Raw genomic sequence first — 22571 nt, 5'->3', positions numbered from 1 at the left:
CAGGGGTGGCCAATCGCACCCGACTGCGCCGAGCACGCCCCGCCCCACCATCGCAGTCCGCCCGCCCCCTGCCCCGGGCCACGCCCCCAGCCTGGCTCCGATAGGCTCTCTACTGACCTTCCCTGATCGCGGGACTCAGGGCCGGCGCCGTATATAGGTATTTGACTGAGGGAGCCTGGGAAGCCGAGAGGTCGATGGAGCCCGAAGATTGGCGGAGTGTCGGTGGGCGGGACGGGGCGGGGCGGGGTTTCCTCAGATGCGGAAGACCTCGCAACTCTAGTAACTCACGGGCCCGCCTGGGGTGCGGTCAGTCTTGTTTGTGCTGCTTTCGGGTCAAGGTTCATGGCGCTTCTCCTTACGCCTTTACTTTTTTTTGGGAGATTCCCAGGGACCACCATGTTAGAGCCTTTGGGGAGGACCCCAGTCTCTCGCTAGACCTTGCATAACTTTCTTAGCAATTCTGCCATTAACTGATGTAGCATTTATTTGCTCAGGATTTGTAAAAATTTCCTCGATTTAAACCATTAAAAAAAAAAAATCTCTTGTAGGAGGAGTTGCTTCTCCTTGCACTGAGCTCAGCAGCCGTCAGTTTGATGCCGTTGGGGGGAAAAAATTTATATACAGTACCAGGTGCATACTTTGCCCAACTAAGCGTTCAAAGCACATTTTGATGGGTACAAGGACAAAGCTTTAGAAATTTTCAGTTTGCAGATTTTTATGACAGTAGAAAGACTGTGGCTGGGGAAACCCTATTATTAGCTTAACAAGGTTTCAGCAAACCTGTTCGACATAACCTTTTTTCAGGGCCACAGATCTAAATGATTCGATGTGAACGAGTGGCCAAAGGATAATGAGCTTTGACCCAAGTGTAACGTGGTAATCAGAGACTGCTCTTGATCCACGCTAAAGGATAGTTCCTGCCCAGGGTGAAAGGGCATCCCGCTAGGACCCATTTGTGTTATTTTTGTGAAACTGGATATATTGATCAAATCAACACTGGATACAGAAAACAGCTTTCCTTACTTTCTTTTTTTTGAGACGGAGTCTCGCTCTGTCACCAGGCTGGAGTGCAATGGCGCTATCGGGCTCACTGCAACCTCTGCCTTCCAGGTTCAAGTGATTCTCCTGCCTCAGCCTCCTGAGTAGCTGGGACTACAGGTGTGCGCCACCACGCCCAGCTAATTTTTGGTTTTTCAGTAAAGACGGGGTTTCACCATGTTAGCCAGGGTAGTCTCGATCTCTTGACCCCGTGATCTACCCACCTTGGCCTCCCAAAGTGCTGGCATTACATGCGTGAGCACCGTACCCAGCCTTTCCTTACTCTTAAACCCCAAAATCAGTTTATGGACTTTAGAATTTAGTTGTTAGGAATAAATTGCTTGGTTTCAGAAACACATTTTGATCCTAAGTTTAGTCAGATGTATACAGGCCTTAGTTATCCGAGAACCCTCTATTGTTAACTTTTTTTTTTTTATGTGAATTCTCGCTATGTCACCCAGGCTGGAGTGCAGTGGCACAGTCTTGGCTCACTTCAACCTATGCCTTATGAGTTTGAGCAATTCTCCTGCCTCAGCCTCCTGAGTAACTGGGATTACAGGTGTGAGCCACCCCGCCCTGCCGATTGTTAACTTTTTAACTCCAGCTGACAAAATTTATTTGTGTTCTAAACAGTACACATGTTTCTTCTGGTGTTTAAAAATCATATCCCATTCATCACCTGAAGTCAAGAGTTCGGGACCAGCCTGGCCAACATGGTGAAACCCCATCTCTATTAAAAATACAACAATTAGCCTGGTATGGTGGTGCGCGCCTGTAATCCCAGCTACTTGAGAGGCCGAGGCAGGAGAATAGCTTGAACCTGGGGGGCGAAGGTTGCAGTGAGCCGAGATTGAGCCACTCCACTCCAGCCTGGGTGATAGAGCAAAACAACGTCTCAAAAAAAAAAAAAAAAAAAAAAAAAAACAAAATCATACCCCATTCCAATTGTGATACTCCCCTTTAAAGTTTCAGTTTGGGTGTTAGGGTAGGCAGAGAAGGCCTAGAAGCAAGGAAGTTGTGGAAATCGAGCTGGCATGACTTCAAGTCGAGTTCTGAAGGAGGTGTCTCCTGAGCGGTGTGGCTGAGTACCATTTTGAGAAGGGATATAGAAAAAGATTTCAAGGTGGTAAAACATGGTTTTGTACTTGATTTTTACAGGATTATAGTGACTGTCCAAAATCATATTAAACAACTTTAAAGGTTGGGTAAGACTAACGCCATGAGAGAATTTTTTTGAGTAGGTCCACCTTCACTAAGGAGCATTTTTTAGTTCTGCAGCTGGCAATCTGGATTTTAAAAAATGGGGTAAGTTTTCATCACCCACGTGCTCAGTTGAGTCTATTCATTACATATAAAAAAGAAATGCATCACCATTAACAGATGCTGTTTGCAGTCAAGAAGATAGAAATACAACAAGCATGATAAAAATCTCAGCGTCTTGAAACCATTTAGCAATGAAATAAACTTAAAAATTATAAAATGAACTTAAAAATTATATAAATGAACTCTGATTTCTAAAATCTTTGCTTTTTCTGCACTGTGATTATTCTACTGATAGGCACGCAAGTTACTCAATATATTTGATTGCAAATAATTTAGATGTGACCCAACAGCACAAAGAAAGAAAATGACTTCATCTTTTGGACAGGAGACAGTTCTGAAATCCTAGTTTAAATATAGATGGCAGACCTACGGTGAGATCTGACAGTGATTCTTATTTAGAAGGCGCTTCAGAAGATCTTGGAACTCCTGGAAAGACATCTTAGGATTCCATTCTGGAAATTCTTTAGTTTTGCTGGGAGAAAAAAATCCCTTGCAAATACAGCCAAGATTTTAATTAAAACAAGGTAGTAAATAAATGTCAGAATAAATGGGATGAGAATAACGTTTCATTTTTAGAAGAGTCCATGGGGGCCAATTCAGAGATAAATTTGATCACAAAAGGTCTGAGAATGGGAATATTTGGTTCCACCCTGTTTTTCACATCTGTGTTCATTTTCAGTACCAGTTGCGTTTCCTACGGAGACTCAGATGGAACATAAAAGTGGGACTACTTTGGAGAACCCATCAAACACTTTTTTTTTTTTTTTCTCGCTGCACATAACTAGACCACACTGTTCTTAAAGGAACACCTTAAATCTATTTGTTCAGCAAAACTTATAACATAGTGTCCTTCTTTTACTCGGAATCGCACAAATTAATTCTTGCAGATACGCAGCTCTCTTGTTTTTTAAGCTTTCACGTGGGCCTTACTTAGCCAAATTACTTCTGGTAGGCAAATTCTCCCTTTCCTCAGTTGAGAATTCAGAGCAAGCTGTTGGATTAGGCAAAAACACCTTTAAAAGAATTAATATTCAAGGCAGCTGTATCGTGGAGGGGTATCGGAGTCTAAAACGTCAGACTGGACATTACTATTTTTTTTTTTAAGGCAAATGACAGCTCATTTCTCGCTTGTAACACCGGGGGAACATCCTATCGTATAAACCTTACACAAACAAAGGATTCCCAAGGACTGAGAAGATACTGTTTTGCTGACCTCAGGATGGCATATCAGCATCCGTGTCTTTTAGCTCTTAATAACGCTCCAGATAGTCCGAGGAGGAGCCATAATCACGCACACTCCGGATGTCTAGCTTTCCCGACCTAATAAGGGGGCAGTTCGCGTAGTTCCCCTGCTTAAATTAGAGACCACTTCCACCTGCCAGGGGCCCTTCAAACCCTCCGCCTCTAAGTCGCTAACGATTCCCGCTTTGGTTCTGGCTCCAGGCGCCGCCTGGCGGCTGTTTCCGTAAATCGCCGCGCGCCTCGGGGTCCTGACCGCTGCTGGGCCTGACCGAGGATTTGCCTGACTCTAGAGAACCTGCCTCCGCCCCTCCCCGACTATACGTTGAGAATTTTAAGACGGCAATGAAAGGGCTGAGGTTGTGGTGACCGGGGCGTCCAGCGGCCTCTCCACTTTCCCAAGAATGGCGGAGTCAGGCCGTCGTCGGGCAGCTCTCGACCCGGAAGTCGCCCGAGGCGCGAGGCCCCCGTTGCCGAGCGCGGGCGCGGGGGGCGGAGCTCGGCGGAGACGGGGAAGGGGTCGCCGCAGCTCCCGGTCCTCGAGTCGGGGGCTCCCTCGGACGCCGCTAGACAGACGGCGAGTGCCCAGCGCGGGTGGCCGCGGTGTCCTTGGGCCACGCGTAGCCGCGGTCAGAGGCGACATGAGTGCTGCCGGGCTGCTGGCCCCGGCCCCGGCCCCGGCTGGAGCGCCGCCGGCCCCCGAGTACTACCCCGAGGAGGACGAAGAGCTGGAGAGCGCCGAGGACGACGAGCGCAGCTGTCGGGGCCGCGACTCGGACGAAGGTGAGTCCTGCAGCTCGCCGGGCCGCCCGGAGCAGAGGTGGGACCGCTTGGGGAGGGGGTGGGGCTGCTTGGGAGAGGGGCGGGGCGGCCTCTGGGGCCTGGGGCTGCGTGGAGGGGCCGCTGGGGGTGGCGGGGCTCGGGGAAGTTACCCCCATCCGTGCTAGATTAGCGGGGAAACGTTGAGTGCCTTACACTCGCTGTATGGGGAGAAGGGACTTAGATGTTGTCACGCTGGGGGTCCCGTTAAGACCCTGTCCTCCCTCTCAACCGTGTCTGATTGAACCTCAGATCTTCACTAGTGGGAATGGGAAACTCGTCTGTTGAATGCACCGAGTGTAGTTCACATCTTTTGTGTGTCTGAGAGCTTCAGAGTCCTAAGTTGCCCCTCCGCGCCCCCGAAACGCATAAGCCACACTTCAGGTGGTACAGGCTTGAGAACCCAGATTGGTTAAAGGAAAGGGACCTAGAACCAGCGAGATACAGGTTTAAATTTTGCTCTGTCCCTCAACTCAGCTTTGTAAACTTAAGCTTTGCAGCCTCGATTTACCCAGCTGTAATGGAGCTGGTTAATTCCCACGCCTGCCCTGGAAAGCACTTCCTAGGGTCGGTATAAGGAGTAAATGACATGCGCATAAAGTACTTGGCCTTGTGTAGTAAATGTTCTCTCCGCCTCCCTTCCCCCCCGAAACGGGTGAGAGAGATTTGCTTAATGGTACCCAGGTGCTGTGTTTTCAGTCCGTGCTCTTTACACTGTCATTACAGCGTCCAGAGTCTTTTCAAACTGGGCTTTATAATTTGGCAAGCGTGAGGAACACTATTTTGGAGGGATGGAGGAGGAGGAAGATGATGAATTATGAAAAGTTAAGGGAGAAGAAAGAGGAGATAGAGACCGATATATGAGTCGAATATTCTGGGACAAAATCGGGCCGTGGAGCAAAAGCTAGACCAGCTGTTTGGAATGGGGCACATGTTTTATTCATCTGAGTCTCCGAGTGCCAAGTAATGTGGCTGGCGGGAACTTAGGGAACGCCTCTTGACTGAAGGAGGGGAGAAGGGTTTGTGGGGACTTGGATCTGCAGCAGCCTTACAAAAAGCAGCTGCAGATACATGACATATAAAGTTGAAGGAACTGCATTCGGTTTAACTCGATCGGAAGACACGGCTTACAGAGATTTCGAATGTGACGCACTTGCACTGCATCGCATGCCCACGAGGGGGAGCGGTGGAACCAAAATTGAGTTTTTTCCTTTCTACTATAGGGGCTATTGAAATTTTGTAGACACTCCAGCCATTACCTTGTTCTAAGAACAACGTTTAAGTTGTTTTGAAACAGTTTTTGTTTGATCATCTGGCAGCCATCTTTTCCCCTTAAGTTGTAAGTTGGAAAATATTTCAATTATTTTTGACGGATTCCCCTTTGTTATTGTATACAGTTGGCTCTCCATGTCTGTGGTTTCTGCATCTGTGAATTGAACCAATTGCAGCTCAGAAATATTCAGGAAAAAAAGCTGGATCTGTACTGAACATGTGCAGACTTTTTCTGTTATTCCTAAACAGTATAGTGTAACAATGATTTCCACAGTATTTACGTTTTATCAGATATTGTAAATAATCTTTTTTTTTTTTTTGAGATGGAGTCTCTGTCACCCAGGTTGGAGTGCAGTGTCGCGATCTCAGCTCACTGCAACCTCTGTCTCCTGCGTTCAAGCAATGCTACTGCCTCAGCCTCCCAAGTAGCTGGGATTGCAGATACCTGCCATACACCTGGCTAATTTGTTTTTGTTGGTTTGTTTGTTTTTGAGATAGAGTTTTGCTCTTGTTGCTCAGGCTGGAGTGTAACGGCGCCATCTCAGCTCACTGCACTCTCTACCTCCTAGGTTCAAGCGATTCTCTTGCCTCAGCTTTCCGAGTAGCTGGTATTACAGGCCTATGCCACCATGCCCAGCTGATTTTTTTGTATCTTTAGAAGAGACAGGATTTCTCCATGTTGATCAGCCTGGTCTTGAACTTCTGACATCAGATGATCTACCTGCTTCTGCCTCCCAAAGTGCTGGGATTACAGGCGTAAGCCACCGTGCCTGGCTCGAAATTTTGTGTTGTTAGTAGAGACAGGGTTTTGCCATGTTGGCCAGGCTGGTCTTGAACTCCTGGCCTCAAGTAATCCGCCCACTTTGGCCTTCTAAAGTGCTGGGATTACAGGCATTAAAGGTAAGCTTTTTGTGTAAATTTGACCATAAGTTGGAAATAGCTTTTTCTTTTCTGAGGTATGGCTGTCCCTTGGTATTCATGGGAGATTGGTTCCAGGACTTCATGGATACCACATCTGAGGATGCTCAAATTCTTTGCATTGGCCTTCTGTGTCCACAGGTTTTACATCTGCAGATAGGGATGGCAAACTAACTGTACGTAATGTTTTTCATTGATGGCTTTTTGCAGGCCTATATTGAATAGAAATTGATTTTACAGGAGTGTATTAAGTGCACATTCTGTGTCAGGTGACAGAGACTCTGTGAATTATGATTTTAACTAGTCCCTGTTTCCTAACTTTATTCAGACACTGAGGATGCTAGTGAAACTGACCTGGCAAAGCATGATGAAGAAGACTATGTAGAAATGAAGGAACAGTGAGTATGATTTTTCTGTGACTTTTCTGGAACAGAGAATTGACAACAGAATCTTCATATAGGTTGAGCATCCCAAATCTGAAATCTCAAATGCTTCAAAATCCAGAACTTTCTGAGTACCAGCATGATGCTCAAAGGAAATGCTCATTGCACTGTTTCAGATTTCAGATTTTTGGATTTGGGCTGCTCAGCTGGTAAGTACATTGCAAATTATCCAAAATTTGAAAAAACCCAAAATACTTCTGTTCCTAGGCATTTTATTTTATTTTTATTTATGTATTTTTTTTTTGAGTTGGAGTTTTGCTCTTGTTACTCAGGCTGGAGTGCAATGGTGCGATCTCGGCTCACTGCAACCTCTGCCTCCTGGGTTCAGTCAATTCTCCTGCCTCAGCCTCCTGAGTAGCTGGGATTACAGGCACGTACCACCATGCCCAGCTAATTTTTTGTATTTTTAGTAGAGATGGGGTTTCACCATGTTGACCAGGATGGTCTCGATCTCTTGACCTCGTGATCCATCCGCCTCGGCCTCCCAAAGTGCTGGGATTACAGGCGTGAGCCACCGCAGCCGGCTCCTAAGTGACCTTACGTGTATGGTTTTGACCAAAGTGCTTCCAAAGACCTTGTATATTTGCAGTTCTCCATTTTAAGTTAATCACATTTAATCGGTCTTCCCGTTATAAGACTCTGTTGAGTACCCTCTAGAAAAAATCTTGAGGGAAATGGACACAGGGGAGGGAATGATGCCGTACAACAGGAGAGGACCTTTTACCACTTACTCCTTTATTTTATTTTTTTTGAGATGGAGTCTTGCTCTGGTGCCAGGCTGGAGTGCAGTGGTACGATCTCTGCTCACTACAACCTTCGTCTCACGGGCTCAAGCAATTCTCCTGCCTCAAACTCCTGAGTAGCTGGGATTACAGGCATGTGCCACCACACCCAGCTAATTTTTGTATTTTTAGTAGAGACAGGGTTTCACCATACTGGTCAGGCTGGTCTTGAACTCCTGACCTTGTGATTTGCCTACCTTGGCCTCCCAGAGTGCTGGGATTACAGGCATGAGCCACCATGCTTGGCCGTTATTTTTATTTTTTAATGGGAAAACCAGTGCACAGAGAGGGTAATTAGTGTCTTGAAGCAACTGGGTTCTCAGATGAGTGTGAACTCACTGCACTAACATGCTAGACAAGGTGCCAGAGGCCTGGAGAGCTCAGAGAAGCCATGATTGAAAAGCAGGGCTGCTGACTCTTATTTATTTATTTAATTTAGAAGAAAATTTTCTTTCTGAGATGGAGTCTCACTCTGTTGCCCAGGCTGGAGTGCAGTGATGTGATCTCGGCTCACTGCGACCTCTGTCTCCTGGGTTCAAGCAATTCTCCTGCCTCAGCCTCCTGAGTAGCTCGGATTATAGGCATGTGCCACCACACTCGGCTGATTTTTGTATTTTTAGTAGAGATGGTGTTTCGCCATGTTGGCCAGGCTGGTCTCGAACTCCTGACCTCAGGTGATCCACCCACCTCGACCTCCCAAAGTGTGTTGGGATTACCAGTGATCCGCTACACCCAACTGGCTGCTGACTGTTAGGCCAGTGCTCTGTCCATGTTTGCACGTGTTCTCATCTAAGCCTTCTCATTGTCTTCAGGCAGAGCCACAGTTGAACAGATCCAGAGAAATGAAAATCCTACTCACATTTAGCACACACCCAGTTGGAAGACAGTATAAAGTATATTTAATACATATTTGTTGAATGTGTTAGGTTTTTAAAGTTCTTTACGTTTTAACAAGATGATCCACATTTCTTTCCTTTAAGGTCCTTTTTGCAAATGTTTGGTGGCCATCCTCTGGATTCTCTCATTGTTTTTGCACTTTGGAACTCAAAGGGATAATTCAACTAGGTCTAACCAGTGCTGAATAAAGACAGATTACTTTTTTATTTTGAAACAGAGTCTCACTCTGTCACCCAGGCTATAGTGCAATGGCACGATCTCAGCTCACTGCAACCTCTGCCTCTCAGGTTCAGGTGATTGTTATGCCTAAGCCTCCTGAGTAGCTGGAACTGCAGGCATGCATCACCACACGATTTTGTGTCTGTTTTTAGTAGAGACGTGGTTTCCCCATGTTGGCCAGACTGGTCTTTGAACTCCTGACCTCAGGTGATCTGCCTGTCTTGGCCTCCCAAAGTGTTGAGATTACAGGCCTGAGCCACTGGGCCGGGCCACTTTTTTGTTGAGACAGAGTCTTGCTTTGTCACCTGGGCTGGCATGCAGTGGCACGATAGCAACTCACTCCAGTCTCAACCTCCGGGGCTCAATCCATTGATCCTCCCACCTCAGCCTTCCAAGTAGCTGGGAGTATTGGCACGTGCCACCATGCCCAGCTGATTTTTAAAGTTTTTAGTAGAGACAGGGTCTCGCTATGTTGCCCAGGCTGGTCTCAAACTCCTGAGCTAAAGCATTCCTCCTGGTTCGACCTCCCAGAGTGCTAGTATTATAAGAATGAGCCAATGTGCTCAGCCTTTTTTTTTTTTTCCCCCTCTTGTTTAATAGACAGGGTCTTGCTCTGTTGCCCAGACTGGAGTGCAGTGGCACAGTCATAGCTCATTGCAGCCTCATACTCCTGGCGTCAAGTGATCCTCCTGCCTCAGCTTTCCAAGAAGCTAGGACTACAGGCATGTTTCACCATGCCTGGCCTGGCTGATATTTTGATTTTTTTGTAAGAGATGGGGTCTTATGATGTTGCCCAGGCTGGTTTCAAACTCCTGCCCTCAAGTGATCCTCCTACCTTGGACTAAAAAGGATTGCTTTAATAATTAATGTGATCTTTCTCACAGTTTCATTTCTGAAGCTTTGCTTGCTCTTTATTCTCTTCAAGCAAAGAGCTTAATTTAACCTTGACCATTTGCGAGGTATTTTTACATACCTGCTACTTTCCTCATGCGCGATCTCCATGAATGTGAATTTTTTGCTGCTGTTGATTCTTCAGTCTGTTAGTATCGACAGACTTAGAATTCAGAGTACTGGCTGGCACTGTCAAAGTGCTGGAAAATTTAATAGCTTGGGTTTCTAAATACTTGTACGTAGTTTACTCATTTGTTCTCTCTTCTGTACTTGATTGGCTTCAACATATGAGATGGTCTTTTAGTTGTGTCTTTTAGTTTTTTTTTTTTTTTTTTTTTGAAATGGCGTCTCGCTTGCTCTGTTGCCCAGGCTGTAGTGTAGTGGTGTGATCCCGTCTCACTGCAACCTCCACCTGCCAGGTTCAAGCAATTCTTCTGCCTCAGCCTCCCAGTTAGCTGGGATTACAGGCACCCAGCACTGTGTCTGGCTAATTTTTGTACTTTTTTAGTAGAGATGGGGTTTTACCTTGTTGGCCAGGTTGGTCTCAGACTCCTGACCTCAAGTGATCCGCCCACCTCAGCCTCCTAAAGTGCTGGGATTACAGGCGTGAGTCACCTCACCTGGCCTCCGTTAGTATTTGATGATATAGAAAATAGTTTTGATTAAAATGGAATGAGTTGTATGATTCAAGGTGAACATTGAAAGTACGTAAGAATTTGCTTTAAAAGAGTCAGACATGTGTGAGTCTCAGATTCTGCCTGTTCTCCCGCTTAACAGAGAGTTGGGTTGTATTTGCAGCCCTTATTTGAGCACTAAAAAGGTTATCATGCCCACATGCTCACTTTAGCAGCACATATACCAGAAGGTTATTGTGCTTGTTATGTGTTGGACAGTGTTCTTTCAGATCACAAATCCTATTTTTATCACTGTTAAATTGGGGGTGTTTTTCAGGTAGAAGCAAAAATACTTGCTGAAATGTGATTTATATGTGGAATCTACCGTCAAGCTGGCTTGCTGAAGTTATGACTGCCTGTAATCCATTAGGTGTGAGAGGAAAAAAATAACATTCCAAATGCTTTTGCTTTGTGTGTGCAGTGTATTCTCATCCAGCTGGGGCTGCAAATAAATGCTGCCTTGTAACTTTTGTTTCTGAATTACTATTATTTCTCTGATCCTGAAAGAGTAGTGCTTTAAAAAAATGACATGGAGGTTTATTGACTTAGTTTTTACATAGCTAACCCGATCTGTTTAGAAAAACATGCTGAAGGCATAATCTTACTCCCTTCTAACTTATAATCTAATTGTAGAGTCGATGTAAGACTTGTGTTTAATGCCATTTCTATGTTGTGTATGTATTATGTTTCTAAATTCAGAAGAAAATGGCATCATACTTTTTTTTTGTATGTTCTTGCCTGTTTATCATTGTCATTTATTAAACTCTGCTATTTTCATAGTTGTAAGTTTTAGATAGATTCTTTAAAGGTGGGATAACCTGTGAGAATCTACAAAATTAGAGAGAGGAACACAGGGTTCTTGTTCCTTTCTGATACCTGTGGCTGCTGGTGCATTTTTTTTTTTTTTTTTTTTTAAAGTCAGGGTTTCACCATGCTGGCCAGGCTGGTCTTGAACTCCTGACCTCAGGTGATCCACCTGCCTCAGCTTCCCAAAGTGCTGAGATGACAGGCGTGAGCCACCAGGCCTGGCCTGCTGATGCATTTTAAGCTAGCAGGCCGACTTTAGTCTCCTCTCTTTCCTGAAGGGCATTAATGAACATTAATGACATTCCCTTAATAACCCAGGTAATTTCTGTGGGTAGGTTGTTTTGGAATTGAGTATTGAATGTTTTTATCCGGTAGTGTGACTTTTCTTTTTTCTTTTTTTTTTTTTTAATAGGATGTATCAGGACAAACTGGCTTCTCTCAAGAGGCAATTGCAACAACTACAAGAAGGTTGGTGTGTGATTGAATTCTGCATTTCTAAATATGCTTCTTAACGTTACAAACCCTTGAAATCTGTGTATTTCACTTCTCTATGGGAGTTATTTAAAACTTGGTCTGGCTGATCTTAACTATCCAGTACACATGTTGCTGTCTTTTGCTGTCAGTAAAGTGATTTTCAAACTCCTTGATTTTGAAAAATTTATTTCTAATATATATGAGATTCTTTCTTCAAATAAATCTCATTTGAGGCTTTCAAGGGAACACGAATTGAATGCCACTGTGCCTAAAGCTAGATGTTTTTAGGAGGGACATTGTTATTAAAGAATAAAGTTTTACTATTTTTTCTAAATCAAATGTTAATGACCTATGGATTATTCACATTGTGCTTTCTCCTTTTTGCTTGTTAAATTAAAAGTAGATGGTATTTTGTCAAATGCCACTGGCTGCTAAAGGCAGTGCAGCATCAGAGTTAAGGTGCAGGCTCCGGAGTCTTGTGAGGGGTTAGAATCCCACTTTCTCTGCTTCTAGTGATGAGACCTTGGGCATGCCACTTTCTCTTGCTTAATCTGTTTTCTGATCTGCAAAATGAAGATAGTAGTAGAAGATGTGATTCTGCACGAGGAGTGTCTAGCACAGCAGTGTGCACATTGTGAGGCCCCGGGGACGGTTAGCTGTGGCAGTGAGCTCTTTGGTTTCATATTGTAGAGTCCCCTTATCAGTGAAATTGCTTTTTCTACTATGTGCTTTTATTCCTTGTGAGTGATCCACGCCCTTGGACTAGCCCATGGTCAGGCATTATAATCAGGAAATGCTTCCCTCCACAAGATGGGCCCGTCATAATTAACTGTTTTGTGGGAAGAGCAATGAAATAAATAGCGATTTGGTGAGAATCTCTATCTGATCTGTTTACTATTGTCACTAGCCACATGTGGCTGTTTAAATTTAATTAATAATTCAGTTCTTCAGTTCCACTAGCCACATTTCAAGTGCTAAAATAGCAACAGATGGTTAGTGGCTGCCATATTGGACATTGCAGATATGAAACACTTCTACCATTGCAGAAGGTTCTGCTGTTAATCCTTAACAGCATTGACCTAGACCTTACTGAAGGAGAAGGAACCTTTTCCAGGAAAGGAGGGCCCACTGATTGAGACTGTTGCAGCAACTGATCAGAATAGTGTGGAGATGTTGGCACCTTTCCACTCCCCCTCCCTCACTACAGAACCCTGATCCACTGGGTTGGGTGGACTTCAGATAGGCCCCTGATGGTTTCTGCTGTGTGCCCCTCTTAAGAACCAGAGTTAACTGCTGAGTTGTGGCTTCCGCTGGCTTTTGTTTTCCTTTGGTATTACTGAAACAGTGTTGATGCTGGAGAATAATTTTAGGAAACAAAATGTAGAGCAGATTGATATTCACAATAACTTTATTTTTTAAATGCTTGAAATCAGGTACATTACAGGAATATCAGAAGAGAATGAAAAAACTAGATCAGCAGTACAAAGAGAGGATACGGAATGCAGGTAAGGCTCCTTTAAATGGAAATGAATCATCTTTAAATGTTCGACCATTTGCTGATCATCAGTGTAAGTTAGCCCTAAGAGCTGTTCTCCAAATTGTGTCCCAGATATTCTGTCCGGGAGAGTTTTGCAGAAGAGAGACTTCCAAGCTGCAGTTATGGAAAATGGTTTCATCATTTGCTTCTGTTGCTGAGGAATGGCCCAGTAGTGGAGGGTGTCCAAGGAGGCTCCTCGCAGTTAGGTTGTTCTCCCTGGTACCCCAAGAGTAGTCTTGCACGCTCTTGCTCATGTCTGCACGGCTGGTCTGAAGTACAGTCAGAAGTGCTGATGAGGAAAAGGATTATAGGTTGTTTTTGTCCCCTTTTAAGTTTGTTTCTTTTGGAATTCTGTGCTAGGACTGGGGAGAGTGCTCTTGTTATTTTCTCCCCATATTGTTTTTATAAGAATTTAAAGAAAAGGCACACTTTTGGTTACTTGTATACAGTAAATGTATTCAGTTAACAAAAATTAATTAAGCACCTGCTACATCCAAGCACTGTGCTGAATATACAGTCATGTAACACATTGCCTTGACTTTAGGAAACTTGCTGTTTCATTGACAAGATACCACATGCGTAAAGCTAAGGAATGCTGTGAGTTAAAGAACCATGCAGAAAGTAAGATGTGACAGCTGTTTAAAGTGTGTAAACATGGATTCCTCATATTACAGGGAATCTTGTGTATGTGTTGAATTTTTAAAGCTCATCATCAGCCAGCAGTTTGGGTGCCAGCAGAGTCCTTGTTCCTGCGATGGTAGAAGTAATGATGGGTTTTAAAATGACGGCTGGGTGCCACTCCTCATGCTGCTGTCGTCTTTCGTTCTGGTCCAGTGACTCTCCAACCCTTCACTCTGTCTCCTCAGTGAGAAGCTGCCCGGTGCATACCAACAGATAGAAAAGGGGCTGAAGCGTGTGTGGGCACTGAGAAAGTGGAGCCCCGGCTATTATCCCTCTGCTTGTTCGCCTCCTACCTCTCCCTGCTGTACCCCATTCTACTCAGTTCCTGAAGCACCTCCTTGAGATGTCTTGAAAATCCTCAACTGGCTGCTCTTCCTAGACTCCCCCTTTTGCAGATAAAGGAGATGGCATTTGTGGAAGGAGGTGGTCTTATGTTCAGTCCTGCCTCCTTACTTTAGATCTGATCTTTTAAGTAGAATATTTGCTCTTGAAACCTCAATTTCCCCATCTGTAGAGGGGAATATTAATACCTCATGGAATTGGCATAAGGTGGAAATAAGGAAAGAAAATGGATGTGAGTCATATTTCTGAAGTTAGAACAGCAGAGTGAGTATAGAGTTGTTTTTCTTCATTCTGCACAGACTCTCAATCCTGTCCTCATATGTTCTTCCTTTTTTTTTTTTTTTTTTTTGAGACAAAGTCTGTCTCTGTCTCCCAGGCTGGAGAGCAGTTGTGCTATCTCAGCTCACTGCAATCTCTGCCTCCTAGGTTCAAGCGATTCTCCTGTCTCAGCCTCCTGATTAGCTGGGATTACAGGCACCTGCCAACACACCTGGCTAATTTCATATTTTTAGCAAAAACAGGGTTTCACCATGTTGGCCAGGCTGGTCTCGAACTCCTGACCTCAGGTGATCCGCCTGGCTCACTTCGGCCTCCCAAAGTGCTGGTATTACAGGCATGAGCCAGTGTGCCTGGCCCTCCTCTGTTCTTTCACGTTTCTCTCCCCTAGGTAAAAATGTAGAAGAGCTCCTAAATCAGTCACGACTTGAGCTTTAAAAAGTACTTTCTGCAGAGATGAGCCACCTGCTTTAGTGGTGTCTGGCTGCTTTAACTAAAACAACTGGCACCTCTAAGTGCTAATTGTCATTTCAACTTGTTGGTGCAAGGCATGATTTCTTGGAATGGCACAGGAGTCCAGCTCTCTGGCCCACTTGTGCATGGTACAGGTCTGAAGCTGTTACAGGAATGATCACATTGGGTTGAGTGTGCCTGGGTTCCTATCCCCAGCAATTCCCAGTGCCAAAGTGGGTAGGACTTCTGGGGGCTAAAAAAAAATGATGAGTGGCTTGTCCCTTTCCTCAGTCGATTTTCTCTATCAACAACTATTGATAGACATCTGGGCTCTTGATCTGGGGCTCCTGGAAATGTCAAAATTCTGTGCAGTTTGTGTGAATTTGTGTATGTGCTTTTTTTCTGGGGACGGGGTTCGTAGCATTTGCCAGGTTTGCCAAGGGGCCCATAGTAGACTGAAAATAGCATCCCCACGAGTTATTGGTCCACCGAGAATCTTTGTGGACTGTATGCACAGCCCCCTGCTGCCCAGAAAAGAGTAGAAGCCATGGACCAATTTTGCTCCAAGTTGCGGGTTTGTAGACAGGTTTCTACTCTATTGTAAATCTAGGGGTGAGGGAAGCTGCTAGGTAACAGTTTCGAGTCATCTGGTACATGGTAGGTGCTAACTTAGTTGCTGAGTGCTGTTAGATGAGGCATCTGAAGGGCATGATAGTGAGGAGTCATCAGGAAAGGCCTCAGGAGTGGGCTGCATTCAGTCAAGAACTTGGGAATGTGAACAGGAAATCAGAGGGCATTGCAGGGGCAGACAGTGTGAGCAGAGCTTGACGGCCTGACAGTGAAGCCCCAAGAGTGCCTGGAGCCTCTGTCCTGTTGATTCTCTGTGAAGGTCCTTCCTTACTACACATAGCCCTTCATATAGTGCTTTAAAACGGGGGTCTTGGCTGGACACGTTGGGCTCACACTTGTAATCTCAGACCTTTGGGAGGCTGAGGCAGGCAGATCACCTGAGGTCGGGAGTTCGAGACCAGCTTGGTCAACATGGTGAAACCCTGTCTCTACTAAAAATACAAAAATTAGCCAGGCCTGGTGGCATGCACCTGTAATCCCAGCTACTTGGGAGGCTGAGGCAGTAAAACTGCTAGAGCCTGGGAGGCAGGGTTGCTGTAAGCCGCGATCACGCCACTGCACTCCAGCCTGGTGACAGAGCGAGAGACTGTCTCAAAAAATCCAAAACCCCAAAACCAGGGTTCTCCATCCCTCAGGCTGTGGACCACTGGGTTGCATCCCCCCCCACCTGCTGCCTGCCCACGTAACCTGCCCCAGTTCATGGGAGAATTGTCTTCTACCAGACTGGTCTCTGGTGCCAAAAATGTCAGGGACCGCTGCTTTAAAACATCGTATCCATTCTGCTTTTGGAGTAATTGCATTGTTTCTTTTTGACCCATCCAGCCCTTGTGGGGACCGTCGAGGGTGTACTGAGTGGAAGGAAGGATAACTTAGTTTTGCCGAGGTAGTTGGATTTCTGCTGCTCATTTTTTGCCCTCAGGCAGAACTGCCACAGGGCCACTTTTTTTTTTTTTTTGAGACCAAGTTTCATTCTGTCACCTAGGCTGGAGTACAGTGGCGCAATCTGGGCTCACTGCAACCTCTGCCTCTCAGGTTCAAGTGAGTCTCCTGCCTGCCTCAGCCTCTTGAGTAGTTGTGATTACAGGCGAATGCTACCATGCCTGGCTGATTTTTGTACTTTTAGTAGAGACGGGGTTTTGCCGTGTTGGCAGGCTGGCAGGGCCGCATTTTAACTACGCTTGAGTACTTCCTGCGTCCTTTCCCTTCGTGTATATCAACGTTTCACTGATGAAAACATTTGCTCTGTGTAACATGCTTTCAGAAAACAATTACTGCTTCTAAATGAATGCTAACATTGCTGTCTGGAAAGGTGGCACAGTCTAGCAAATCTAATTGCACTTTTTATCTCTTGCAGAACTCTTCCTCCAGCTAGAAGTAAGTACCACGGATCTTCTGGGTTTGCAGGCTCTTTCTGAGACTGGAATCTTGCTGTCCTGATCTGGTGGCCTTTTCTTTTATCACCAAGTAGATAGTTTGGAAGCCTTCACCACTGTTTTGTTTGACTAAAGTACATTTGGTCTCGGTTCAGACATCCTGTCTGTTCACTTGTTGCGCAGCCTCTGCTTATCACAGTGGAATAAGGAGGACCCACCCCTCACTGCTTATTGACTTTTTTTTTTTTGAGAAGGAGTTTCGCTCGATTGCCCAGGCTAGAGTGCAGTGGCTGGGTCTTGGCTCATCACAACCTCCACCTCTCAGGTGCGATTCTCCTGCCTTAGCCTCCTGAGTAGCTGGGATTACAGGTACCTGCCACTACACCTGGCTGATTTTTTTTTTTTGTATTTTTAGTAGAAACAGGGGGCCGGGCGCGGTGGCTCAAGCCTGTAATCCCAGCACTTTGGGAGGCCGAGGCGGGTGGATCACGAGGTCGAGAGATCGAGACCATCCTGGTCAACATGGTGAAACCCCGTCTCTACTAAAAATACAAAAAAATTAGCTGGGCATGGTGGCGCATGCCTGTAATCCCAGCTACTCAGGAGGCTGAGGCAGGAGAATTGCCTGAACCCAGGAGGCGGAGGTTGCGGTGAGCTGAGATCGCGCCATTGCACTCCAGCCTGGGTAACAAGAGCGGAACTCCGTCTCAAAAAAAAAAAAAAAAAAAAAAAAAAAAGAAACAGGGTTTCACCATGTTGGCCAAGCTGGTCTCGAACTCCTGACCTTGTGATCCACCCGCCTCAGCCTCCCGAAGTGCTGGGATTACAGATGGGAGCCACTGTGCCTGGCTTGCTTATTGACTTTTATCCCACATTAAAGCTGTTTGGAAGTCTCTAAGTTTTAATGGCCTAATAGTTTGATACTGGTCCTTGAAGCAGTTCAGTTTCAGAATTGGCTCAACAGTTCTGTTTTACAGCTGTAACTCTCTGGGCCAGTAAAAAAAAGATGCATTTCTGATTTCTAAGTTTTCCTTTCATTCCATGGACATCTGAGTGCTGGTTCTGTGTCAGATTCTGTGCTGTGATACAGACATGAGGGCCTGAATCCTGGATGATGTACCTGCTCCCAGGGTGGCTAGCATGTGTGTGAGGGTTGCTTTTTGAGAAAGTTATGGTTTTTCAGTGTCACATTATTGGAACCTACTTTCCTTAGATCAGTTTGGTGTCCATAGTCACGCAGCCTGAAGGATCACGTGCTCAGCCTGAAGGTGTACGCAAGTGAGGTACACACATCCCTAGCCCTCCATAGGCCCAGATGTTGTCACTCACTGCAGGGGCGAGATTTGAAAAGTGGAGGCATGTATAACTTTTGTCTTAGTGTAGTACCAATATTCGTGTACTTTGGGGTTCAGGCACTTATTAAATATATTCCATTCTTTCTTTTTGCTGTATCAAAAATAATAGTAACTTAACGCCATCTTGCCTTAGTATTTTAAAATTATTTTTTGAATATATACAAATTTATTTAGAATCTCCTGTTTCCCTTTGAAGCTGTAACTTTATAAGTTATTTATCTTTGAGAAATGTGTTTTAGTATAAAATATAAGATGTGGAAGAGAAATATATCTGAGTAGCAAGTGAAGTGTGCTCAAAAATCAGCATAAGTCACATGGGTCTGATTTTATGTGTTCATTGGAACACTTGCTCTCAGACATTGTTACTGCACTTCTTACTGCAGGTGTGTGTGAGAGTGAAACTGTATTTGTCATGTTTCTAGCAAAGGCGTTTTCTTTGCTGTTGAGGATGGGGCTAGACCTGGAGTTGGAGCCCCTGGCTCCCAGAGCCATGTACTCCCAGCCCGTGTTTCTCTTTTGCTTAGACTGAACAAGTGGAACGAAATTACATTAAAGAAAAGAAGGCCGCAGTGAAAGAATTTGAAGACAAGAAGGTTGAGCTGAAAGAGAACCTGATTGCTGAGCTAGAGGAAAAGAAGAAAATGATTGAAAATGAAAAGCTGACAATGGAACTGACTGGAGGTAGGAAAGCCCTGTGGGGTGGGATTCTGGGGCCTCTGAGTGGGGCTGTGAAGGGCTGTTCCAGTTACTTTTGTCTTACCTGTCAAGAGTAGAGCAAGGTGGAGCGTGGGTTCCACCTCTACCTTCTACTGGCTGTGTGACCTTTGGCTGCTTAACTTCTCTGTTTCCTCCTTTATGAAATGGGGCCGATCATACCCTCTCACAGGATTGTGGTTACACCTACGAGTGCCTAGTACAGTGTCCTGTGCATAACAGGTGTTCAATAGTTGATAGACTTTTAATAGTAATTGCAAGCTCTGACTTATGCTCTACTTAATTTCTGGGTCAGCTGCCATTTATATCTTGGTTGTGTTCCCAAATTGCTTACCCGAGTCCATCTGTGGTGATGGGAATCCCTCGGCTTTGTTTTTTTTCCAGTCTGCTTTAATTACAGAAGAGGTATTGTCTTCCTTTGACCTAGATATAAGAACAAAGGCTTTTGGCTATATCCTCTGTGCCATTAGATCTCTTCTGCCAGGTGTTACTGTGAACATTTCAGAAAGACTTCATACGATTCCAGCAGGGTAGCCAAACTTAACTGTTTTCCCGTAAAGGTAGGAAAGTTGCATGAGAGTCAGAACCAATCCCTTTCTAACTTTCTAGGATTTAGTAATCCACATATGGGAACTCAGCTGGTTGTAGGCAGGTGTTCAGGAAAAACAATATGGGCCGACTCTTTCATTGCCGTATGTAGACTGATGATTCCTTGAAGGATACAGGCAATTGGCTTGAACTAGCTATTTTGGAACTTGGCAAATACTGCAAATCAAGTCAGTGGTGAGTTTGTCACTTGGATATGGAGGTGGCATGCCTTTCTGTACGTCCCAGAATTAATTAATTAATTAATTTTTTAGATGGAGTCTCATTCTTGTTGCCCAGGCTGGAGTGCAATGTTGTGATCTCTGCTGACCATAACCTCCACCTCCCAGGTTAAGACGATTCTCCTGCCTCAGCCTCCTGAGTAGCTGGGATTACAAGCATGTGCCACCACACCCGGCTAATTTTTTTTTTTTTTTTTTTTTTTTTTTTTAAGTAGAGATGGGGTTTCCCCTTGTTGGTCAAGTTGGTCTCAAACTCTCGACCTCAGGTGATCTGCCTGCCTCAGCCTCCCAAAGTGCTGGGACTACAGGCGTGAGCCACCGCGCCTGGTCACATCCCAGAGTTTAACTCCTGTAATTATATTAGGAAAGTGGTGGGGCTCTGGTGAGTCTGATTTTAGCAGGGTTCCGTAGGGAATGCATGCAGTGTTTTTGTGGAAGTTCTCAGGGCTGACTTTGAAATTAAAAGTAACTAGTTAAAATCTTTGTTCCCCTCTGTATATTTCTGGCGCTATGAACCAGCTTGGCCTTCTGATTGACACAGACTTCTGGCTCTAATCCTCATGATACACTGAAGAGAATGTGATTGTGCCTGAGGTGGGGTCTGACTTTTGAAAATAGCTTCCTCATAGAAAGACTTGGCAAGAGAAGTGAGCTCCTTGAAGGCCTCTGAAAGCAGCTCAGAAATGTTTTTTTTGTGAGAATGGATGACAGAACAGCAGCTTCAGACAGCGTAGTCTTGTTCTTGTGGAAGTGCTTATTTAACTGGACCGATAGCACCGTGGTACCTTGTCTGGTACCACTCTCTGTCTGCCAGCTTTTGGACCTGAACACCATTTTCTTTGATAGCGGCTGTGACTGGCATTGATGCTTCATTGCTCTCTGCTAGAGCCACCAGATGTTTGGGAGCCTTCATTAGGCTAGTGGGAAATATTATCGGTTTATAGCCACTTCCTTCCCATCTGTGGGGAAGGGTATCATCACCTTACCTGTGATTTGGCATCCTAATTATTGATAAGCAATAGACATTGTTTGGCCAGGCAGTTTTACAGCCAGACTCTTAACTGGGACAGGAGGCACCCTCAGTGACTGGGACTGAGCTTGACAGAGTAGACAAGACAAATAAATGCAGGGCAATCATTTGTAATGCAATAAAATAGATTACAGAAGTGTTTCAAGGTAACCATGGGCATTAAAAGTACGGATGTCCTTCCTCAAGCCATTTGGTACCCTTGGTATGGAAAACACTGCCAAGGTAATGATGGAGTGTTGGAAGACAAGGCACTAGAGCTAGAAGGGTAATTAGCGTTTCCACAGATGGTGCGGCTATGGTGTTGAATTAAAGGCTTGATTTCATTCCTCTAATTGAGTGACTTACTTCACCTTTGTGGATTAATTCCCAATATCAGTGTTGCCCAGCTCTGCCCTGAAAATATACTTTCTAAAGTCTCCTTTTTGGTTCAACATGAAAATGTCTTGAAAAGCAAAGTAGGATAGAGGATGATGAGAACCTTCATCCAAATAACCCACTGGAAATGGGTGTATTTAGTGACCTGCTCCCATCATGACTTAAAGTGTTTACAAATCTCCATAGAAATTGGCAGGATGTTGTGTTCACCACCCAAACCTCTGGTGGAAAACTTAGGAAAACTGGGTTGTTGAGGCAGAAATGTATGATTGTACATGGAGAAGCTAGGATGAATTATAGATCAGTGTGTCCCACTTTCAATGTGTATTTAGGTCATTGGGATCTTCATAAAATGCAGCTTCTGTTTTAGAGGCTTTGGAGAGGAGGCTGAGATACTGCATTTCTAACCACCTTCCAGGGGCCGTTGATCCTGCTGGATGGACCACACTTCAGCCGTGAAGTTATAGATACGGTTGCCTGAGGGTGAGCTTTCTCTGAAGTAGAGGCCAAGATTACAAGTAACCTAAGTATTCAGTGAGAAGTTAATGAGCTTTAAAATGTGGGAGCTTTACCTTTTTTTTTTTTTTTTTTTTTTTTGAGACGGAGTTTCGCTCTTGTTACCCAGGCTGGAGTGCAATGGCGCCATCTCGGCTCACCGCAACCTCCGCCTCCTGGGTTCAGGCAATTCTCCTGCCTCAGCCTCCTGAGTAGCTGGGATTACAGGCACGTGCCACCATGCCCAGCTAATTTTTTGTATCTTTAGTAGAGACGGGGTTTCACCATGTTGACCAGGATGGTCTCGATCTCTTGACCTCGTGATCCACCCGCCTCGGCCTCCCAAAGTGCTGGGATTACAGGCTTGAGCCACCGCGCCCGGCGCTTTACCATTTTTAATGTGTTTTTCTTTCTCTCATTCTTCTCTCCTTTCTTCCTGTAGCTCACTCCCTGCTCCTTCCTTTTCTTTTGTAAGTTCTTGGTCACCATGGGCATCTTCCAATCCTTAGGCCCCTGTGGAAGCTGCTTATGACCTTAGTAAAGACTGTGAGTTCCTGTAGAAGATGGTGGGTTCAGAGCTGGTACCATGAGTCATTACAATGTCAAGATAAAACTCTTATTTCCCAAGCACTTATGCTGAGCCAAGCATTACATACAAATATTAGAGCCAATTTTGCAGGCTGATGG

The 22571-nt window shown here is 45.0% G+C and overlaps 1 protein-coding gene across 1 annotated transcript in view; it reads left to right on the top strand.

Moving 5' to 3' along the window:
• Positions 1 to 4073: 4073 nt before the first annotated feature.
• Positions 4074 to 22571, top strand: part of SUDS3 (SDS3 homolog, SIN3A corepressor complex component) — a 42697-nt gene continuing 24199 nt past the window's right edge. Inside the window, exons 1-6 of the mRNA XM_074402169.1 lie at positions 4074 to 4383; positions 6938 to 7007; positions 11735 to 11790; positions 13230 to 13301; positions 17070 to 17089; positions 18968 to 19124. Of these exons, the coding sequence (XP_074258270.1) occupies positions 4242 to 4383; positions 6938 to 7007; positions 11735 to 11790; positions 13230 to 13301; positions 17070 to 17089; positions 18968 to 19124 (517 nt within the window). The 5' untranslated portion in view covers positions 4074 to 4241. The remainder of the gene's footprint in view (positions 4384 to 6937; positions 7008 to 11734; positions 11791 to 13229; positions 13302 to 17069; positions 17090 to 18967; positions 19125 to 22571) is intronic.

The sequence above is a fragment of the Saimiri boliviensis genome, chromosome 7 (genome assembly GCF_048565385.1).
Source record: "Saimiri boliviensis isolate mSaiBol1 chromosome 7, mSaiBol1.pri, whole genome shotgun sequence".
NCBI classification, from domain to species: Eukaryota; Metazoa; Chordata; class Mammalia; order Primates; family Cebidae; genus Saimiri; species Saimiri boliviensis.
Note: the sequence above shows the minus strand (reverse complement) of the source record. Positions and strands in the feature narration are given on the sequence as shown.